The sequence below is a fragment of the Manis javanica genome, chromosome 9 (genome assembly GCF_040802235.1).
Source record: "Manis javanica isolate MJ-LG chromosome 9, MJ_LKY, whole genome shotgun sequence".
NCBI classification, from domain to species: Eukaryota; Metazoa; Chordata; class Mammalia; order Pholidota; family Manidae; genus Manis; species Manis javanica.
In genome coordinates this window covers 194525-216655 of record NC_133164.1, presented here as the reverse complement: position 1 = coordinate 216655, position 22131 = coordinate 194525, and the positions used below count along the sequence as shown (strand labels likewise).

Here is a 22131-nt window from a genome sequence, read left to right as displayed (position 1 = left end):
TTTGGTCTTGTCCATCTCTGAAGACAGGTTCCTTCCCTAAGACGCCACACAAGCCAGAGTCTCAAGCACCCTCACAGGTGCTCGTCACTGAGGTCTCTCCCGCTGGGGGGCACTGCCTGTGTCAATAAACTGTTGCTCCTTATTAACCTGTCTTTTGTCAGGTTAACAGATTCACAGGCCCAGCCGGAGAACCGTGGAGAGCAGAGCCAGATCCCTCCTTGGGTCTTCGACCTTGTTCTGCGGACTCGGTCGGCCTGTCCCTGCTCTGGACTCCTGACCCCATGAGCCTGCCCCCGGGGCACACATGGCAAGTCTGGAGGCAAAGCAAACACAGACGGCTGTCCCAGGTGCCACGGGCCGAGGCACCAAGGCAGTGGGCACAACTTACTGCCACCTGCCCACAGCCCACCTCCTGTTGGCTGGGCGTCTCGTCATTTCAGCATTTTTGCAACATGCCGTGTTCTCAAGGGGACGGTGACTGTACCTCAGCTTCCCACGCCACCAGACAGCCAGGGTGCAAGGGTTCAAGGCTGGTGAACTCCACAGAGTAGGATGTCCACCCCCCATGAAGTGGACGCCACACACCCAGCCGCTGAAGGGTCAACCCATCACCCATGTCGCCTGGTTCAGCTGTCCCCACGCAGAGCTGTCCGGAGCCAGACCCGGCCCAGCCTCCACACACAGTCAGCAGGTGGGAGAGGGCAGAAGGGAGGAGGCTGAGGCGGGAGAGGCAGATACAGAAAGCATGCAGCAGGCGCAGGCTGCACGGAGATGCAGAGAGGAGTCCAAGCTGTGGGCCACGTGGGGCTTCCTCCGGCTGGCACCAAGTCATGAGGCCTCCCTGGAGCCCCCCTGCTGAGGTCCAGATGGGGGGCCCCACTTGCAAGCGCTCTCCAGAGCCCGTCTCCAGGCGGAATGGGCTCCAGAGAAGCCTCCCCTTCTCTCTGCTTGGCCCCTGCAAGATTCTTTCCTTTTCCCACAGTAGGAATAGATCTTGAATCTCACAAGAATAAAGCCAAATGAAACAAACACATCTCGGAACTGAAATGGGCAATATATTTTACTGAGAAAGGATAAAGAAATTTTCAGATTTCATGATTAGCTCAGCTGTTCAGAAGACTATGTTTGCAGTTTGACATTTTAAGTAACTGCAATGTTTTTATGGGTTTTATTGGAAAGAGTCTCATATTTCATGCTCATGTGAATCCTACAACTCACACATCACTGTCACTCTTTATTTTTGGAAGTTCATAATTAATTTTAAGTAGGTAATATGGAAACATAGTACAAAATTTGAAACATGCAAAAAGATATAAAATACAGCCAAGAGTAAGTCTCTCCCTGTCTGTCTACTGACTCAGGGTCACCTCTGCCCCCAGCTTCCAGTCTGTCCTCCCAGATATCGATCACACTCAAGAATATAGGAATGTGCCCTCTTTAAAACCTGTGCATCAGAGCTTCTAAATGCTGTTCTGAGAGAATGCGTGACCCACAAGCCACAATGTCCACTTAATGTCTGTAATGTGCTATAGTCCAAGAAGTTGTCACAAACTCTGAGAGACATCAAAGGTTACCAAACCACTCTGGGCTCCACTTTCTCACTAGGACAGAGGTGTCACCTGCCTCTTCACTGTTAAAAACCTGGCGTTACTTGCTCTGAGGGGTGCTGCACCTGTCTGGGTCTGCTCAGTAGGGAGAAGCATGCCAGGAAGTTCAGGCACGTGACTGGGGAGCCAGGCCCAGTGGCTGAGGGTGCAGGGAAGGCAGAGGGACCTGACAAGGCCTGTGGAAGGCCAGCTGTGGTCAGACCTGGTGCAGGACAGCCAAGTGCTTCCCCAAGACCAGAAGGGCAGAGGTGTCTGTTCATCCTGGTGCATGGAGGCAAGGAAAAGACACATGGGCTCATAGACTAGAAAAGGGAGATGAATGTATTTACTCACAGAATCTACAGAAGACCTACAAGAAAAGCTAGTAGAACAGGTGTGTTCAGCAAGACCACAAGTCAATATGTGAAAACCAACCATAATTGTACAAACAAGCAACAACTACAAAAACTAGAATTCAAGAAAACCTAACAGAGCCATTCACAAAACGATGCTTGTGCTTCTGCTCTATTACCTGAGAAATCTGTCCACTCCATGGAAAACATGAACATACTAGGATACAAATACACACACACACACACGTACAGGATGAGTATGCTGAGACACATCACAAAACACTGCAGGAAAACTCAGACCCAAGCACACAGCGCGGCCCTGTCTGGGGTCCAGAGACTCACGTGTAGGACGTTAACTCTGCCCCAAGCTGGTTTACAGACCATTTTAGAACCTGGGGAGCTGATTCCAAAACGTAAGTGACCATTCGAAGGAGCTAGTATAGAAAGCAAGTCAAGGAGAGAACACTGGGGAGTCACACCACTGACTTAAGGCTTGCTCTGAAGCTACAGGAATCCCACCAGGGTGTTGGTGTGAGGCAAGGGACAGACCGGCGGGACACAGGAGGGAAGCCAGAAATAGGTCCACACCTATTAAGTCAGTTCACCTTCTAAAAGGTACCAAGATAACTCAGTGGGAGAGGACAGCTTTGAGCAAATGTCACTGTGCCACTGGCTGTGCGCGAGGACCCGCCTGTTCATTTTACTTTGTGCCATAGGTAACATGTTCTTGACACAGATCCAAATGTAGGAACTAAAACTATAAGCTTTCTAGAAGGAACAATGGAAGAAAATCTTACATCCCCAGGGTGGGCAAAGCTATCTTAGACACAACACCAAAAATCTGAACCATAAAATAAAAGACTTGGTAAACAAGACTTCATCAAAATCAAAAACTTCTGCTCTTCAAAAGACAATGGTAGGGAAATGAAAAGGCAAGCCACACACTGCGAGAAACTGAAAATGCACTGAGACCTGCAGGAGGGGGCTGCACAGGAGCTGGAATAGCAACGCCCAGTTGAGTCAAAGCAGAGACGCAGGTGCTGAAGCAGCTCGACTCTCGCTCCAGGAGGGGTGGCTCCCAACAAAGGGAAATGTAGGCGGTGGGAAAACCCTGCTCCGTCTGCTGTTTAGGGTCCCTGGGGCTCTGCAACCAGCGGAAAGACATGAGTTCAGTAATGTCCATCACACAGGGCCTCAGCGAGCGCCCAAGGGGTGCCGGGGGCTGCGATTCTGAGGCACCCCAGTCGGCACAACGCACTCTCAGGGGGAGGCAAAGGGAAAAGTGACTGAGCAAGGGGAGCAGAGGGGGAGGGGGAGGAGGAGGGCTGCTCAGCCTGCCGTGCAGGCCCCTCTACGCCACCTCGGGCTGCGGCGACTGCACTTCTCAACTGCCTTCAGCTCAGGCTAATCCTCGTGGCAAAGCGGCAGATTTAGGGCGGATTCTGATGCCCTTTAACATAGAGGGTGTGCCCCAGCAGTCTCACTGCTACTTATTTCCAAAAGAAATAAAAACAAAGTCCTGCACAACAACGTCTACAACAGCTTTATTCACAATCTGGAAACAACGCCAACACCCTGAACAGGAAGTGATGGTGCAGGGTCACGGGATGCTCAGGAGGGGGCCTGCTGAGTCGGGGAGGCCTGATGCTGCCGCCCACATTGTGGTTTCATTTCTGTGGCATTCTGAAAAATGTAGCCCTGTAGAAATAGATGCCAGATCTGTGGTTGCCAGGCCTGGGGATGCAGGACGGATGCCTATCCAACTGCTGTAAATGGACCTCCGTCGTGGTGTGGATAACACAGCTGCACCACGTCACTTCACCCCTCTGCCCTGTGATAGCTAGTCTACAGGAAGCCCCTGCCAGCTGCGGCTGGAGGACAGTGGGAGGTGGTGGGAAGAGCAGACCCAGAGGACGACGAAGTCAGGGAGGGCCCAGACGGGGCACTGCCAGGGCCAGAGGTGCAAGGAGAGATGCCCAGGCTCCTCCCCACAGCCCAGAAGCCCAGCAGCCCAGACCTAGCTGGAAGCCGCGTTGCTGGGAGCGAGGGCTGGCCCGAGTTGCAGGTGAGGCTAGTAAGTCCTGGAGCCGCCCACGCAGCTGGCCACTTAACAGAACCCCACCAGCCCAGGAGCACCCGTTAGATGGACGCCAACTACCCCCTTTGCCTATCAATACCACAAATGCTGATCTGAGCACTGGACCTGCACACAGGGCCCTGGTGGGTACAGTCACCACTCAAAGGGAAGCCACGGGGCCCTAGCAAGTCCAGTGGCCTCATCCAAGCCAAGGACATCTCCTGGGCTCTGGGAGCCCCAAAAGCAGCTTCTAGGCCATCCACCACCTCGACACCTATGTGTGAAGGCCTTGCCTCTGGAACAGATTCCTCTGTGCTGGTATCTGTGGGTCCACGACACCCAAAGCATAAGGGGAGTCCTGTCCGAGCTGCGCCTCCTGCACGGGACACCCATCTGCCCTCTGTCCACTCTGTGCCCTTCTTGCCTACACCTGACCAGTGGGACCAGCGGGGACACTGGATCAGAGGAGAGTGAGGTCAGCTCTCCCTGCACCTGGTCACTGCAACCCCTTCCACAGTCCTCCATTTACTCCATGCTGCCCATGTCCAGCTGCACCCCCAGTGCGGCGTGTCCCACTCCTGGACTGGAACCTGAGGTCACACCCACGGCTGCAGCAGGAAGCCCCCAGGTGAGGGTGGGCTTCTCTGGGCACAGGAGGCGCTGGATCTGACACGGGACCGCGAGAAGCTGGTGATACTGCACTCATTTCCATGACACAACCTGGTTTCTCATCCTGGTAACAACAGAATTACTAGTCATAACTTCAAATTATTCATGGAATCCAGACAGCCACTGATTTCCACAGCTGTGAAAATGGTGGGGTGAGCCCCTCAGTGCAACCACACCAACACACCATGTCTTTAAAGCCACAGAGAAGTGCTGAACCATGATTTTGCTGGTTACCTTTAAAAATGGCAAGTACATTAAACAGAATGATTGATGAACACCTTATTTGATTATTTTGAAGGGAAATAATCCCAGAACCAACTCTATCAGTTTCTCTCATTAAAATGTGCAAAATACCTTTTAATTTCTTTTTCCTTAGGATTACCAAAAAGGTTCTCATGCACCTCTGAGGAGTAAAAGTCCCTCTTCACTCCTGGGTAATTGGAGCCACTCTGACTCATACTGACGTCCAGGCTCAGCCCCAGCTGAGCGCACTGGGACCGCACAGACACAGTGCCCTCGGGTGAGACGGCATCTTCCTCTCCTCCTGAACAGACCTTGTGCACCCAGCCGGTGACAGGCGGCTGTAGGCCCACACTGCAGGTTGACGGTGGGGGTGCTGAGGGAGGAATCCCTCAGCAGGAGCAGCTGTGAAGGGCACCACAGCCAGGCTAAGGGTTTGGGCCTTACCCTGACAGCAAAGGAGCCCTCAGGGCCTGGTGGTGGGGTGCTGTGCTCCAATCTGAATTCCAGGCCCAGAGGGACCCACAAGACCCAGAACGTACACACAGCCAACTACAGAACCTTCGTCAGCTGTGATCCTGAGATAGGGTTCTGCTGGGAAGCCCAGATCACAGCTCCCCCTTAACACAAGTCAGGTGTGAATTCTCTGGGCTCCTATGTGATCTGCACCCGAGTATCTCCTAACAGACTCTGTTCCTCTCCACTTAGATCATAGCAGTGTTCAAGGGCGTTATTTGCTGGAGATGCAGCTCCCACACCCGGCCCCAGACCTGTGAATCAGCATCTGCCTCTTAAGAGTGCAAAACTCCGATCTGCACGCCAGAGGTGAGCCCTCCTCATCAGCGCCCAAGCTGCCCTCACACTTTGGAGTTTGAATTCAACTTCCTTGTCACCTGTCGAATGGAACCCACCACCCAGGCACCTCTGCCAGCAGGGAAGACAAAGGGGGTTAGCGTCCCAGGGGGCTCGCACCAGGCGGCGCAGCAGGAAGGAGCCTTTGGCGGAAGTGGACGGCACTCCCTTGCGGAAGTAGCTCCGAGGGCCACCCCCTCAGGCTGGCACTGCCACCCTGCGGACTGTGCACAGAGCCACCCGCCCAGGGGATCTGGTGTTCAGCTCCAGGTCAGAACGTGATGCACAATCATGTGGCTTGCTCCAGGAAAGGGGTGGATGTCAGGGGCTGGGGCAGATCTAAATGGGGTAGGGGGTCCAGAATAACTCCTGGGTTACAGGGTTGCATCAAACATATTTCAGGGGGTGGGACATAGGTGGGGCTGGAAAATGGTGGACCAAGCTGATGGTCAAGAGACAGGATGAAGGCTGGAGGCCGACATGGTGGCTGGGGGGCAGTAGATGGTGGCTGGTGGGTGGAGGTGGTGGCTGGGTGTGGGGGCGGGCGGGCAGTGGCTAGGAAGCATGCCATGGGTGTTAGTTTCCGTATGACTTCAAGAATCACATGAGGGGCTCAGTGACAGTGTGGGGCTCCATGTCACCCTGGGGAATCGGGCCCCCTGGCATGCACAGGACTTACCACAGCCCCAGAACAAAGGAGAGGGTGGGGCCCCAGAGCGTGGGGAGAGCTCCTCTGCACACCAGCCCCTCAGAGAAGTCCTTGGAGGTTATGTGGGGACGTGCTGAGGGTCACCGTCCCCTCACTGTGAAGGGCAGCTCTGAAACCTTTGCCAGCTTGTTCTCGTGCCTCCCGTGGGAGTCTGTGAAGTTCCTCCACACTGATGGGGGCCAGGAGGCCCGTCCCAGCCTCGGGGGTCAGGAGGCCTGTCCCAGCCTTGGGGGTCAGGCTAAAAAGGCTGCTGGACTCTCAGACAAGCGTGCCTGGAAGAGATGCCCCACTTCTGCCAGGAGGATGGCTCATTCAGCAGAGGCAGAGTGACAGAAATACCCGCGGAGTACCCACCTATGATGGAGTCCCTCCGGAAAACATCTCTATCAAAAATGTAAAACGACAGGTGGCGAAAGCTCCGAGGAATTTCGCAGTGGAAGTCTTCTCCATAGAAGGGGCTGCACAGATAAACAGAGGGGCACCATTAGTGTCTGTTGGGTGGTGGCCCTTCATCCACAGCCGCACAGCCTTGCAGTGAGGTCCATAGACCAAGCGCTGATCCTGGGCACATGTGTGTGACCTCATCTTGAACATGCTACTCTGCATTGCACTCATGAGACATGACATTGCAGATCCATCCTGGGATGGGAATGGACCCAGCAGTAGGCAGGCTGCAAACCCCTGGCAGGTGCAGCCCCAGCACTGGTCCCAGGGGCATGTCCCATCAAATGAAGACACTGTGGACCTGGCCAGCACCAGCCCAGGGAATGGGGAGCTTGACACCAGTGGTGGCATTAGCAGAATTACATCTAGCATCTGTGTCCAGGTCAGCAAGGCGCACTGGGACCGACTGCTATGCCGTCCTGAAGGCCTGGGGCAGCTGGTGGCAGGCTTCAGTATAAAAGTTAGACCCAGCACTCCTCTTTCTCCAGAACTCAGGGCAAAATCCAGACTGGTGGCCGTCTGTACCTCCTGCCAGGGAGAGGCCCCCCAACAACACCACTGACCTTCTCCACCGGCCCGCGGCTCATGTGTGCATCACCAGAGATGGTGGCAAAACAGACTGCAAAGCCAGACCAAGGGGCAGAGACCCGGGGGCCCCACCACTGAGCATGCCCCTGGCTGCTCTGGCAGGGGCTGCAAGCGCAGGTTCACGGAAGCCCCAGGAACACATGGAGACCTGCCCCAGCTGCCCTAGAATGGAGAGTGACTTGGGCACACCTACAGGGCCCTCAGGGCCTGCCAATTCCGTGTCCACGCACACGGGTGGCTAAGGCCCAGCGTAGTTAAGCAAGGGCTGAAACATACTCGTAAATGTTGGCAGTTTCACAGCCACATGAGCCCAGGGTGAACAGCCAAAATCACCATCAGATGCAGACAGACAACCAGTGGCAACTTGCAGGAGGAAAGAGGGCCCCAGAGCTCACCCTCCATCTGGGCCGTCAGGAAGGCGGCTGCCCACAGTGGCTACTGGGGGCAGGCCTGTGAGGGAAGCAGTCCACTAACTGGACTGTGACAGTGACACACTGCAAATTTATGAAGAGGCATTCAACTATGAGCTTTAAAATGACTTTACGGCACCCAGAGGCCCTGCTGCCCCCACACCTGCCACCTCCCAGCCTCCCCAGCACCCTTAAGAGGCCAGCCTAGACAGGGTGCTCTGTTCTGGGTGCTGCCCCAAGAACCGCCTCCCCAAAGCCCTGCTCCAGTGGGCAGCTCCAGCTGGTGTACACAACATGCAGGGTCTGTTATGAGCCCCACCCCCCAGACGGTGGGGAAACTGAGGCAGCCGGCAGTTCAGCTGCACGTGCTCACGAGCAGAGGCAGTGGACCTGGGCTGGTGTCAGCAGAACAGCATCCCACCAAAGATGCCCAGGCCCTAATCCCTGGGGCCTGGGACTGTGTCATCTCGTGCGGCCACAGGGCCTGGGCAGATGGGATTCAGGCGAGGACCTTGAGCTTGGAGGGTGTCCTGGGTTGCCCGGGCGGGCCCAGGGCATCTCAGGCCCTCCGAGGGTGGCAGGAGGGTCAGAGTCAGAGAGGGCACCCAGTGACAGAAGCAGAGGCTATAATCCCCAACAGGGAGGATGGTGGCTTCTAGAAGCCCGTCCGTCTGGGGAATGGATTCTCCCCGGGGCTGCCAGCGGGATCAGTCCGCATGACTCAGCAGCTCACACTTCCCTCAGAATGGCAGTATGTCTGTGTTGCCTGGACAGAGAGCTAACTGCTGAGCCCCTTTCTCCAGAGACAGTAGGACGCGTGACACGCGTGGCCTGGGCAGGAGCTAGGCTGTTCCTCCCGTCCTGGCCCCACCCTGGTGGGAAAGACTCTGAAACACTTAGACATAAGCATTCAATCTCCCGGGACACCCATCCGGGTGGATGAACAACCAACCAGGCCCACCCTGGGGCCCACACAAAATCAAAGCTGAAGACTCCCAGAGAGGGGCCACACTTTAGCACTTGAGACCCTGCCCAGCACAGATGCACCACGTGGGGCACGTGTTCACAGGCCGCATTTCTGGCTCTGCACGACCTGAGACGTGTGTCGGGGGAGGACCCCCAGTGTAGGTCAGACAACTGAATGGCCCCTGTGAGTGGCCCGTGGGCCATGACCCACCGGGGACAGTGAAACAGCCAAGTTCTGGCCTGTGGGGCTCACATCCTAGGTGGAGTCGGATGGCCAGAATTAAAAAGACAGGTAACAAGTGTTGGTGAGGATGTGGAGAAATCTGGACCCTTGCACAAGGCCTGTAGGACCGTAAACTGGTGTGGCCACTTTGGAAAGCAGTGGTTGTTCCTCAAAATGGTACACGTGGCCAGACAAACCCACTGCAGGGTGCACCCCGTGGAGAAATTAAAACACAGTCTGTTTTCTACATAAAAGCCAGTACAAGTTTACACAACTATTCACAAAAGCCTAAGGTGGAAACAGCCCAAATGTCCATTAGCTGATGTGATAAACACAGCGTGCTGTGACCACACAATGAGTGTTATCAGCCATAAAGAGGGGGAAGCTCTGACACGCAGCAACATGAACAAGCCTGGAAGACACGGGGCTCAAGAGAGAAGCCAGACATGCAAGACCACCCAGTGTGTGATCCCTTTATGACAGGCCCAGAGCAGGTGGACCCACAGACAGAGGGCAGATAGGGGGAACGCCCAGAGGACAGATTGGGGGTTGCTGGTGACAGGCGGGGTGTTGGTGGGAAATGGGATAGTTAAAGGTTTCTTTTTAAGGAGATGAAAACATTCTAAACTTGTCTGTGGTGATGGCTGCACAACTCTGAATATACTAAAAACCATGGAATTGTATATTATAAACGAGTAAATTAATTGCAGTTCAATAAAGCTATTTTTAAAAAACAAAAATTTTTAAAATACATGATATTTTTAAATATTATGTATGTCAGGAAGTGAAAAACAATTAACATTCTAGGGTATATCCTTCTGGAAATATTTTTTCCTCTAAAGATATATGGATATAGAACAGAATAGAGACAGAGACGTGCTTTTTAAATAAAAGTGGGATTCGATTATATATTCTGGCACATACTCAGCTTTTTCTTTTAATGTCAAGCCATGGACCACTTTCCAAATAAGTAGATAGAATGTTAGTGGCCACATGGCACCTGAGGCCTAATGACCGTACCTGCTTGGCGCAGGGGCGCCAAACCTTGATGGCCAGTGGGGTCCTCTGCCCAGCTGCCCCCCAATCTCCTCTGAATAAAGTCCCACAAGGGGGCGCTGCCCAAGGCTTTTGTGCTGCTGGCGTATGTGGGGACGAATTCACCCCAAAGGGCCAGCAACACTGAGTCTGATGGCCTATTTTCTATTGAATGCCCATCTTTTCATACTCAGTATACTAAGCATAAGAGCTTTTAAGCTTATGTTGCAAATTAAAAGACAAACAACGAGTGTACAACATATCGGAATACCTTTTCTAACTGGAAACACCACAGTTCATTAAGGACGTCTGTCCCCCGCAGGGAGGGACGGGTGTGTGACCTGCACCTCTCCGCCGGGGAGCGGGGGCTGCCCCAGAAAGGCCGTTTCAGCCCCTGGGCTGCACCTCCCAGGGTGGGAGGCCACGTGCTGCATTCCAGCTTCTGGGACCCAGTGGGGTGCGTGTGGGGTGGGCCACTCCCCCATCCCTCAGAGGCTGAGGTACGACAAACGCCCCCGACCCTGGGCACCTCCACACAACCCCAGGCCCAACACATCCACAGCCTGCTCTCGCCTGGATGCCTGCCCCTCCTCTGTTGGCCAGAGACCATCTCTGGTGGGGAGCAGAGTCACAAGTTACTCCCAAAGGCAAAGGAAGCCGGCGATGGTTGGAGCGGGGTGAGTCTCCCAGTCCACATTCCAGCAAGCCTGGCAGGACGCCTTTCGGTCGGTGGACTCAAAGGGCCGCACAGCCCTGAATGCGCTCTTCCCGCAGAGGCTTGACCTGGGGTGTGCCTCTGCAGAGACCCAGCTCTGTCCCCAGCCCAGGTCAGCAGCCAGCAGATGCATGAGTAAGGCCCTGCACTGTGGGCCACTTGCACAAAGAAGAGAGGCCGCCCAAAGGACTTGGCTTGCCTTAAATGCCACGATCTGACAGAAGGAGACGAATGTGTGCTGCGCAGAGGCATCCGCCTCTGAGGCCAGCCAGAGCGACAAGCTTTCTCCCTCAGTAATTATCGGGAGAAGCTCAGAGAAGTTTCACAGAATCCAGCCAAGTCTCACAAGGAAAAAAGAAAAAGCCTGAAAAAGCCCTGGGCTGGCCACCAAGTAGCCACCAGCCAGGGCCACCACCTGCGATGCCCCTCGGCTCCCAGAGCCCACAGGTAGGCAGCAGGGCCAGCCGGGGTTTGTCTGGGACCCGCGGAGAGGCCTCCAGTCTCCCCGTGAGTCACTTTCCAGCAGCTGCACGGTCCCACCCCCAGGCTGCTGCTCAGGAGAAAGCAGTTGTGTGCCTGGTTTTCCCCATTTTGTCTTGTGTCTCAGATGTCTGCAATCACGTCCCAGTTGGGAGGCAGGGAGCTGCCCTTCTCTAGTCCAGACAGATACAGAGGCCACGTGCCCCGAATGAGCGGCCCACACTGGGTCCTCCCTGAGGTCTGTCTTAAGGTGGCCTCCGCACCTCAAGGCTGAGCTACCGACACGCCATCTCCAGGGAGGCCCAGCACCCAGAAGCAGCGGCCCACGGCTCCCAGGAGTACCCAGGGCCCACCTCACGGCCCAGCGTGAGTGGGAACCAAGCAGGTGGGCAAGTTTTCCCAAAGAGCAGCAGACTCTCTCTGAACAGCTCAGAGTCCAGCAATAAAACTAGCGTGTGATTAAGTCATTAACTCACAGCTGGATCAGAATTTCACTGAACTAAATACTGTGTTCGATGGAGTCCAAAAGGAGAAGGCACAGAAAGGAAGTTATGCAGCCCCACCCCGCACGGACTAAGGGCGCCTGCAGGGCCCGTGTGGTGTTGCCTGTGGCCGGTGAGGCCTCTCCCACCAGATGCCCGACAGGCCAAAGGAGAACTTCTGTGCTCAGAATTCTAAGTGCACAACTCCTTTAAAGTCCTTGAGCAGCAAGGCCCTCAGCATCTGTGGACTCTCATTAAAGCTCTTTCCTGAGGCTTCAGTAAGACAGCAGGATGCTCAGCGTGGTGCTGAACTGCAGGGGTGCCCAGGACAGGGGGCCACCATCACCACAGGAGACAGGGCGCATGCTGTGCCCGTGCATCTTGCCGATGCGAACTGGGTCTGGAGTGATGGAGTTAACCTGTGGGGTTTCCTGGCCTGACCCAGCTCTAGGCACACAGCCCCCCGGCTGGGCATCACCTCCCTTGAGACTCAGTTTCCCATCTGCAAAAATACGTGCCCACAGGGTTATGGTGGGTCTGCAGGACAGTTACACCATGGGCTCCTAAAAGCCAAGCCCCACTGCCAAGGAGACCCTGGCCCACATCTCCTGAGCAGAAATCCCAGGTCCTTACCAGTGAATCATGACCGGACTGATCTGTTATGGCCCAACCATGCTTTTTTAGGGGGCTGAAATGATGACTCTTAGAAGCCAGTCACACACTGGCCAGTTGTGACAACAGAAAGCTTTTAAACTACAAAACTTGAAGGAGGGCCTGACAAAGAAGGAGAGAGGGAGGGAGGAGCCCAGGGCAGGGACACCAGCCAGTGGAGAGGTGTTAGGATCTCCTACAGAGGATTTGAACTTTCCCTGGTGTTAGGTCTGACTCCAGCATCCTGCCAGCCAGTGAGGGACTCAGAGGGCAGTGGGGCAGGAGGGCAGGAGGGGTGACGTGGACCTGGCCCTCCCACAGGGACCCCTGACCAAGTGCAGCCTCCCTGCAGGCCGGCTGCAACTCAGAACACTGCTGGGGCCCCGTGGGAGGCCAGTGTGGGGTCCAGGGAGTGGTCCCCAGCTGAGCATCCCTGGGAAGTTTGGAGAGCCCTCATGTTCCCACACAGGGCCACACTTAGGATGAACTGGCAGAGGCCTGAAGCCACGTGTCAGGAGCAGGCATGGACAGTGCCAGTCCACCCTGCCCCCAGGAAAGCCCCTCGATACTCAGCCTACCCTGAAATGTGAAGGTGGGTGGAACCGTGCCCCAACGGCTGTCACCCACCTCCCAGCTGAGGAGAAAGCCCTCACCTAGATTACCTAGAGTCCAAAAAGTCCTAGGCACAGAAATGACACAGAGGGCTCCTTCTGCAAGGACCGCCCTGGACACAGATGCCCCCTCCTGAGGCCTGGAATGAGCAGGTGCCCTGGCGGTGAGAGACACACCTACTGCCCTCACCCAGCTCTGTCCTGGGTCCTATGCCAAAGGGTGCTAAGTCTGGGACCTTGGGGTCCAGCATGAAACACCCCAGCTCTCTGTCTGCAGCAGAGACTAAGGACTGCAAATGCTGGTATGGAAAACATATGAGATTTCACAAAACATGCTTTACACAGAGCTGTCCAGGAAATTCCTTTCCACGAGACTCACCCATAGAAAGAGCAATCATAAATAAGGCTAGATGACCAGAAAAACAGGCTTTCTGTGAAAACCCACTGCAGACCAGATCTGTCGTTAGTGAACTAGAATCCTGATTCTCCCTGCCACTCAGACACAAGGGGGAATGGGCCCCTGCCACACAGGACACATGGGGGGATGGGCCCCCTGCCACACAGGACACATGAGGGGATAGGCCCCTGCCACACAGGGACGCATGGGGGGATGGATCCCCACCTAGAGCACCCAGAGCCGTGGGGGACAGATCCGTCTACTCCAGCTAGAATGAAACATCTGGCCCGAGGTTTGCATTTATGTCAAGAAGACTTTTTATTTAAGCTTTAACTTAAGAAATTAGAAAAGTAAATGTTAGGAGAGAAAATGTTATTTATAGCCTCATAATTTCAAAGTTGGTTTTTCCTAGTCAACAACTTGGTTTTTACTAAAAACATCTGTGAAAATATTGTCTTCCCAAAACAGATACCCTCCCGTGCCTCCGGATTCCAGCCCCAAGGCTCCCCGCCTGACACAGCGGGGGCCGCCATGCCTTCCTGAGTATTGTCACTTCTGCCGTGGTACTATTTTCTGAGCAAATGTCTCTCAGGATGAGCGTCGTGGACCCATGGCACCTTCTGGATCTCAAATTGGAGGTGCACACCCGTCCGCTTGGGAACAGTCCTTCATTTGGCAAAGTTCTCAGCAAGAACTGCGGGAGCGGAGACTGTAATTACGCCCTGTCCACGAACATCGTGGTGCACCAGCCCTGCCCCACTTTGCTCCAGAAAGTGGTTATTTTACTGTCTAACTTCTAATTTTAAGTAAAAAAATATATAACACAAACCAAAGAACAAAAATATTCCCCACCCCAATCCCACTGCCTAGAAAAAACAGCCACGTTGACACTTGGTCCATGTATTCCTGAGCAATTTGGAGCAATCCCAATTTTTTTAAACAAGAAGGAATCCTGCGACAGATGCAGCTGTGCGACTTGCCTCCATCATTCAACAGACGTAAGCTGAGAAACGTCAGGGCTGGAATATGGCAACCGCAGGCTCTGCCTTTGGGGAAGTACAGGAGGCTCCTGCCCAGGAAGTGCCCTCCCCTCCAGGCGGCAACTAAGCTCAGCCTGGAGGGAGAGCCAGGAGGGGAGGGCTTCTGGGCCCAGCTGCAGGGGTCCAGGCCCGGGAGGGGCTCAGCAGGCCCCACGGGGGGTGGGGGGCAGGAAGGCGTGAGGCCAGGCCGGGCAGCTGCTCTCTTCACACATTTCGTGGGATTTCATGGGCAAGGGCAGATGAACCCTCACCATAATCACTCAGGGGGACAAAAGGAAGCGAGAGCAATGACTTTCCGGAATATTCTCGCCTGTGACTGCACCAGCCCAGCAAGGGAGGACCTCTCATTTTCAACTCCCTTTGTTCACATCAGGATGTGGCACTGCGCTGGAGAAGCGGGGATTTTCTCTGTGATGCAACGTTCCCCTCCCACTTCAGAGGCCAGAGCGGCTCCTGGGGGGACCCCAGGACGCTCTCACAGATGCTTCCTGCATCTAGCCAGGCAGCGGAGTCCACGTTGTCTTATAAGCCCCACTAGGTAAGACTTAGTTTATATAAACAGACAACCAGTGATGAGGTGCTATTTAAGTGATTAAAAAGTTATAGCAATAAAAAGTTAAACACAAACAAGTCCTTCCTTCCCATTAGAAGGTGTGATGTGTGTCCCAGCAGGACAGACACTGGGTCCAAATCACCTTCAGAGAAGGGCAAGGCCATTCTTCCGAATGTGTCTGATGTAAGGGGTTCCTACAGACAGACCTGCGACCCTCCCACCAGCAACAAAGAGAAAAGGAAGAAAAGGGTGCCTGAGGGGTCTCTCCTGCAGCCCTGGGTGAACTTGGCTGGGGAGCCAGTCTCAGCCGGGAAGCGAGCTCCTCTCACTCACCACACTTCAGCAGAGTCAGAAAACAGACACGGGCAGCAGCTGAGCTCAGGGCTGGTCTCCTGGCCAGGGCCTCGGGGAACAGCAGGTCCTGCCAGCCACCACGCCCTCACCTCGTCAGGGCAGAGGTCCAGTGACCAGGCTCCAAAGCACTGTGGGGCCTGGAGGCTCAGCCGGGGGGGTGGGGCTGTGTGCTTCCCCCTGGAATCTGCCATGTCTCGGCACTGAACCTGGCATGGCAGGCGCCATGGCCAGTCTCTCTGGTGGGTGCCCCCCTGACCTCCCCAGAGGGGCCTGCGCCCTCCCACCCCGACTTCTGCCCCTCCACCAAGGCCACATGAGGGTGTGTCCCCTCTCCCTGCCACCATCGCACCAGGCCCCTGGGGCTCCCCAGCTGAGCTTGGACATCATGCCTTCTGCATCTCTCAGCCTCTTTTGTGTCTTTGGGGTGTATTTCAAACTTACCTTCTAGTTTACCAACTTTCCCTTTAGCCATGGCTAACCAGCTATTTAATTCATCCACTGAGTTTTCCATCCACGGGTGTTCTTAATTTCTCGAAATTCTATTTGACTCTTTCTCAAGTTGGTTCAGCCCTTCTTTGTCATTTCTTAACCTGCTTTATTTTCATTTTTTATTTCTTGGTTTCAAGTATATAACACAGTGATTCAACAGTCATCTGTGTCATCAGATGTTCACCCCAGCTAGTGCAGCTACTGCAGACACGGGAAGACATCACAGAACCGCTGGCTATGTTCTCCCAGCTGCACTTCCATCCCTATGACCCATTTATATCATGATTGACATAAATCATGTGCTGCTTCACCCCTCACCTGTTTCTCCACCCACCCCAGCCCCTCCCCCATGGTGACCACTAGTTACTTCTCAGTGTCTGTGAGTTTACTGCTGTTTTGTTCATTCTGTTTTGCTTTGTTTTTATATTCCACAAGTAAGTGAAATCATATGGTACTTGTCTTTCTCTGCTTAGCTTATTTCACTGAGCGTAATACCCTCTAGGTCCATCCATGTTGTAAATGGCTGGAATTCTTTTTTCATGGCTGAATAATATCCCATTGTGCATATATACCACATGTTTAACCATTCATCCATTAATGGAACTTCAATTGCTTCCATATCTTCATTATTGTAAATAATGCTGCCAGAAACATAGAGGTACACATATCCTTTCAAATCATGTATTTTGTTTTCTTTGGGTAAATTCCTAGAAGTGGAATTACTGGGTCAAGAGGTATTTCTATTTTTAATTTTTGAGGAACCTCCATACTTCTTTCCATAGCAGTTGCACCAACTGACATTCCCACCAGCAGTGCAGGAGGGTTCCCCTTTCTCCCCATCCTCACCAGCGATTGCTATTTCCTGTCTTATGGATGCTGGCCATCCTAACTGGTGTGAGGTGACATCTCATTGTGGCTTTGACTTGCATTTCCCTGATGATTAGCGATGTGGAGCATCTTTTCATGTGCCTGTTGGCACGTGTATGTCTTCTTTGGAGAAGTGTCTGTTCAGGTCCTCCACCCATTTTTTAGGCAGGTGATTTGTTTTTTGCATGTTGAGTCATATGGGTTCCTTTAAGCTGCTGTTTTTAATCTTGTCTCTCATTCCTTGAAATTCATTAAACTTTGTCAGCTGACAGTCTACAAGCTCAGCAGGTCTGATTTGCGGTCTGTCGTTTCTCTTGGCACAGACACTCCATTGCCTGTGCTCTGTGACTTTCTCCTTTGAGCTCATGTTTCTTGGAACTTCAGGAGAATTCTTTGAGTCTGGATTCAAAGAGATAATTGGATTTGCTTTGAACTGGTATCTTGTTGCCTCGGTGGACATTACAAAGTTTTAATCCAGGACTATATTAATATGTACGTATGGGTTTAGGCTTTTGGACCACAGATGTGGTGTGGATTCAGGCTGCAAACTCACGAAAGAGATGGTTTTTTATTTCAAGTGTTTGGCAGCAGGTGGAGGCAGTTTTCTTCACTTCACATTCTGTGAAGCAGGTCTGTCTTCTGCCCTTAAAAATGGAGAACTTCGGGGCTGCCAGCTCCATGGCCCATCAGTGTGAATAGGGTTTCTGCCTCAATACTAAAGGACCACATATACCCATATTTTTTAAGCTCTGAGAATGATTTTGAGTAGGTTTCTCTCTTCTTTGCTGTCAGTTTTAACTTTCTGCTTATAGCACCGCCCTCATCGGTATATTAGATAAGTACTCAATGAATATTCATCAAGCTAATGAATAAACAAAAATAGCCAAGCATATTAAAAGTGTCTGTAAGGAAAGCATGCATATCCTGCAAAGGGGTTTGAAAACCTGATAGGTTGAAGCATTACCTCGTTGCACTCGCCAGAGCTAAGTGCTTCTTAGAACAGTATTGGGGAAAGTCACCTGACCCTGGCTGGATCGCAGACAGGGCACTACCGGGCAGGAGAGGATTCATCACGATTTTCCTCAACTCTCAGCCTTTCTGCTCCAGAAGCATTTTCTAGTGCCACCAAAACCAGACACCCTTCCTCAATCTGTCTAAAATACTTTGAGGATGATGACCCCTCAATCTCAGAACAGAGGGTCCCAAATAGATTACTTTCACAGACATCCTCACACAGAGATCTGGGCAGAGCCCAGCTTTACAGACTCACAGCCATTCCCCAGGCCCATTCCCCATGGGCCTCGACCATTTTAGACACAAAGAATCTCTCTTGTACCAGGGTAACAGATATAAGCAGACCTCGTCAGACCAGTGACCTTCATCATCAGCCCCAGGGCCAGACTTGACCCCTGACCAACTCCTGTCTCTCCCTTTTACTTTACCAATCTAGACCAGAGACGCTGAGCACATGACAGTAACACACACGGCTGGCATCGCTCGGCCTCAGAGCAGCTCTGCCAGCCCTGGTGGGCACTGTGCAGAGGGGAAACAGAGCCAGTCTTCACATTCAGGGGCCAAAGACCCTTAACAGTTTTCTGTAAATTAAATTCAGTAAGTCATCAGAACATGCTGCTTGTTCCCACTTAGAAGAAGCGAGATGCAAGGATACAATTCATCTGCTAAAAATATCTCAAACTCAAAATAGCTGTCTTGATGGGCCCAGGCAGTCCACAGTTCTAAGCCTGATGGTAGAGCAGCTGGCTGCGTGAGGGTTCTTCGCTCCATTAGTCACTAGATTGTAAACAAGGTGCTCAGAGCCCCGTGCTGGCCTTGGTGTGTCTCACCCAGACTGCAAGCTGCTGGTCCCTGCCCCTGCTCACCTGCTGACCCTCCCTGTCCGCATGTGCGGTTCCTCTCCTCCATCCCTGATGTAAACACCTGACTTCAGGGTGCGATCCCTCCCCACCCCACGGGTGTGGTCTGGTGAAGCAGCAGCATCTGGGGAGCTGTCAGAAAGCAAACTTTGGCTCCATGCTAGGTGCACTGGGGCTGACACTGGCTTTCACCAGCCCACCAAGTGGTTCTTAGGCAAAAGGCGGTGCAAAGCCCTGATGGGTTGATTACATAACCAGCTCCTCAGTCTGGAGACCTAGGAAATGCTTTCTCCCCTCGCCCCTTCCTCAAATGCTGTTAGCAGATATTTTCTAGGCCTCTTACCCATCCTAGGCATGCCTCTGCAGAAAAATTTAAAGGAAAATGGTTAAAAAAAAATGCTCCCCAAGACAAACAGGCTCACCCGCCCTGCTCAGAGCCCTCGCGTGTCTCCTGCTTGCACTCAGACTGAGCCACGTGGAAAATGGCCAGACGGCACCCTGTGGGATGCTCCCCATGCAGGACAGCACGAGGCAACAGCAGGCATTACCAGAGTGACTTCTCCACGACAAGACAAACAACAACAAATGTTGGCGAGGATGTGGAGAAAGGGAACCCTCCTACACTGCTGGTGGGAATGTACATTAGTTCAACCATTGTAGAAAGCAATATGGAGGTTCCTCAAAAAACTAAAAATAGAAATACTATTTGACCCAGGGCAAATTCCTAGGAATGGGATTCCTAAGAATGCAGGAGCCCAGTTTTAAAAAGACAGATGCACCCCTATGTTTATCGCAGCACTATTTACAATAGACAAGAAATGGAAGCAACCTAAGTGTCCATCAGTAGTGAATGGATAAAGAAGAGGTGGTACATATACACTATGGAGTACTATTCAGCCATAAGAAAACAAATCCTACCATTTGCAACAGCATGGATGGAGCTGGAGGGTATTATGCTCAGTGAAATAAGCCAGGTGGAGAAAGACAAGTACCAAATGATTTCACTCATCTGTGGAGTATAAGAACAAAGCAAAAACTGAAGGAACAAAACAGCAGCAGACTCACAGAACCCAAGAATGGACTAACAGTTACCAAAGGGAAAGGGACTGGGAAGGATGGGTGGGAAGGGAGGGATAAGGGGAATAAGGGGCATTACGATTCACACACATAATGTAGGGGGTGGGGGCCACGGAGAAGGCAGTATATACAGAGAAGACAAGTAGTGACTCTATAGCATCTTACTACACTGATGGACAGTGACTGTACTGGGGTATGTGCGGGGGACTTGGTGATGGGGGGAATCTAATAACCACAATGTTGCTCATGTAATTGTACATTAATGATACCAAAATAAATAAATATGCAGTTTTGAAAATAAATAAATAAACCCTCGTGTGGCCAGATGATGGAATACTATTCAACGTTAAAAGAAGACAGCTATCAAGCTATCAAAAGTCATGGAGGAGCTTTAAATATAGAGAAACTAGTCTGAAAAGGCTACATACTTTGTAACATTCTGGAAAGATAAACCATGGAGACCTGAAGTGGGAGGGTAGAGGGAAAGATAAAAAGGCAGAGCATAAAGGATTATAAATAACTATTCTATAAACTATTTTATAAAGGATTATGAAAAGTTTATTTGTAGTGCAATAAAATTATTCTGTATGATACTGTAAAAAAAAAAAAAAAATGCTCTCCAAAATATTTAACCTGTCAAAATCCTTGGTCCCCTTCTGTTCCCGTACACACTTCCTCTGATTAGGACGCACTCATGTGTGGCAGATCGGCAGTTACGCACGTGGGCTCTGTCCCCTTATGCTGCTCAGTCCGGCACATGACGGCCACTCAGGCCCCCCACGGCTGAGGACAGCGGCCCCCCTGCGCCCGCCCTGTGCAGAGCCCTCGCGTGTCTCCTGCTTGCACTCGGACTGAGCCACATGGAAAATGGCCAGACGGCACCCTTTGGGATGCTCCCCATGCAGGACAGCACGAGGCAACAGCAGGCATTACCAGAGTGACTTCTCCACGATTTTGGTCCTGAAAACCTCCTCTTGGTCCAGGTTCACGGTGCAATAGCAATCTCGCATCTTGTTTGGCCCGGGGTAAGAGGGGAGATTTTTGGCTTCCCCTAAAAAGCAAATGTAAATAAACACATTATCAACTTAGCATAGAATTATTTGGTCCCCTTGCTGATCACACACATTTCCAAATACCGGGGTTATTTCACAGCAGTGCACCAGCTCTCACCTTAGTGCACTCACTAGCTCTTGCTTGACAGGGCCATAGTTTTCCTGCTCTCCCCAGTCAGCAGCACAGGTAGGAATGTGCCCCCACACACACTGGCCTCTTTAGCAATGATACAAGCAGGGGGCCGCTGGCCTAGGAGCTAAGGGTCATTAGTTTTGTTTTACCCATAAAAGTCCTTTTAATTTTTTAATGATTAAATTATGGTAAGGCATGCATAAATTAGAGCTTATCACCTTAACCATCTGAGTGTGCAGTTCAGTATGTCACACATATTTACATTGCCCTGCAGCCACCTCCAGAGCTTTCTCATCTTGCAAAACTGAAACTCTGCACCTGCTGAATAACAACTCCCTTCCACTCCCCCTGACCCCACCACCTACTTTCTGTCCCTGTGGATCTGACTCCTCTGGGGGCCTCCTGGAAGCGGGGCCACACAGTATCCGTACCGTGTCTGGCCATCCACTTGGCGCCTCTCCTCCAGGCTCATCCGCTCTGTAGCGGGTGTGAAGTCCCCCTCCTTTTCAAAGCTGAATTACATCCCGCTGGATATTTACACCACATTTCGCTTATCCACCCATCTCTTGGGCCCCTTTTTATTTTGAATTTAACTTGCCACTAGTAGGTCAAAGTTGAGGAAATAATTAGGAAAAGGACTCTTTTTTATTGACAAGAGTAAACTATGAACTCCAGCTGTTTAAAATAGAGCAATCAGCCAGCTGGGTAAAAGCCAAGAAGGAACACCAGCTGTAGGTCGTGAGTCTGCCCTCCTGGAAGCCCCGATTCCGCAAGAAGCCCAAGAAGGACATTTGGAGAAAAGGCAGCCTGGGTGCCTGGCTGGCCCTGCAGAAAATGCCCATGACATCATAGCTCCTCATCTGACCCTGCGTCTGCCTAGAGATGATCACCAAGACCACAGCTGCTGGCATCCTCTGTCAGACCTGGAGCGTGAATGGCGGGTCAGAAGAGCTGCATCTGCTGGTGAACAGAGAGAGGTGGCCTTCGGCCCAGGTGGCCCGGGGAAGGAATGCCTCCAACAGGCTCCTGCCGCCCAGGGGCTTTCCTTGTTTCTGGGCCATTTCGGGCTAAAGAGCCTGGTCTTGGCAACTGCAGGCCCCAGGCCCAGCACTAGGGAACCCAGGTCTGAGCCCCTAGCCCCCTGCCTGGAACCCTGTCAGTACCACTCAGGGCCAAACTACCTCATTCTGGGTAAAACTGAAAA

The 22131-nt window shown here is 52.5% G+C and overlaps 1 protein-coding gene across 5 annotated transcripts in view; it reads right to left on the bottom strand.

Moving 5' to 3' along the window:
- RASA3 (RAS p21 protein activator 3) overlaps nt 1-22131 on the bottom strand; it is a 91892-nt gene that overhangs the window by 41875 nt on the left and 27886 nt on the right. For 3 of the 5 annotated variants that reach the window (XM_037024869.2, XM_017665056.3, XM_017665058.3), the window contains exons 2-3: nt 20676-20793; nt 6841-6944 (exon numbers count right to left, since the gene is read on the bottom strand). In XM_037024869.2, coding sequence (XP_036880764.1) covers nt 6841-6944; nt 20676-20793 — 222 coding nt within the window. Of the gene's footprint in view, nt 1-6840; nt 6945-19583; nt 19675-20675; nt 20794-22131 lie in introns of all 5 variants that reach the window. The other 2 variants (XM_073212290.1, XM_073212291.1) reach the window with 2 other exon arrangements.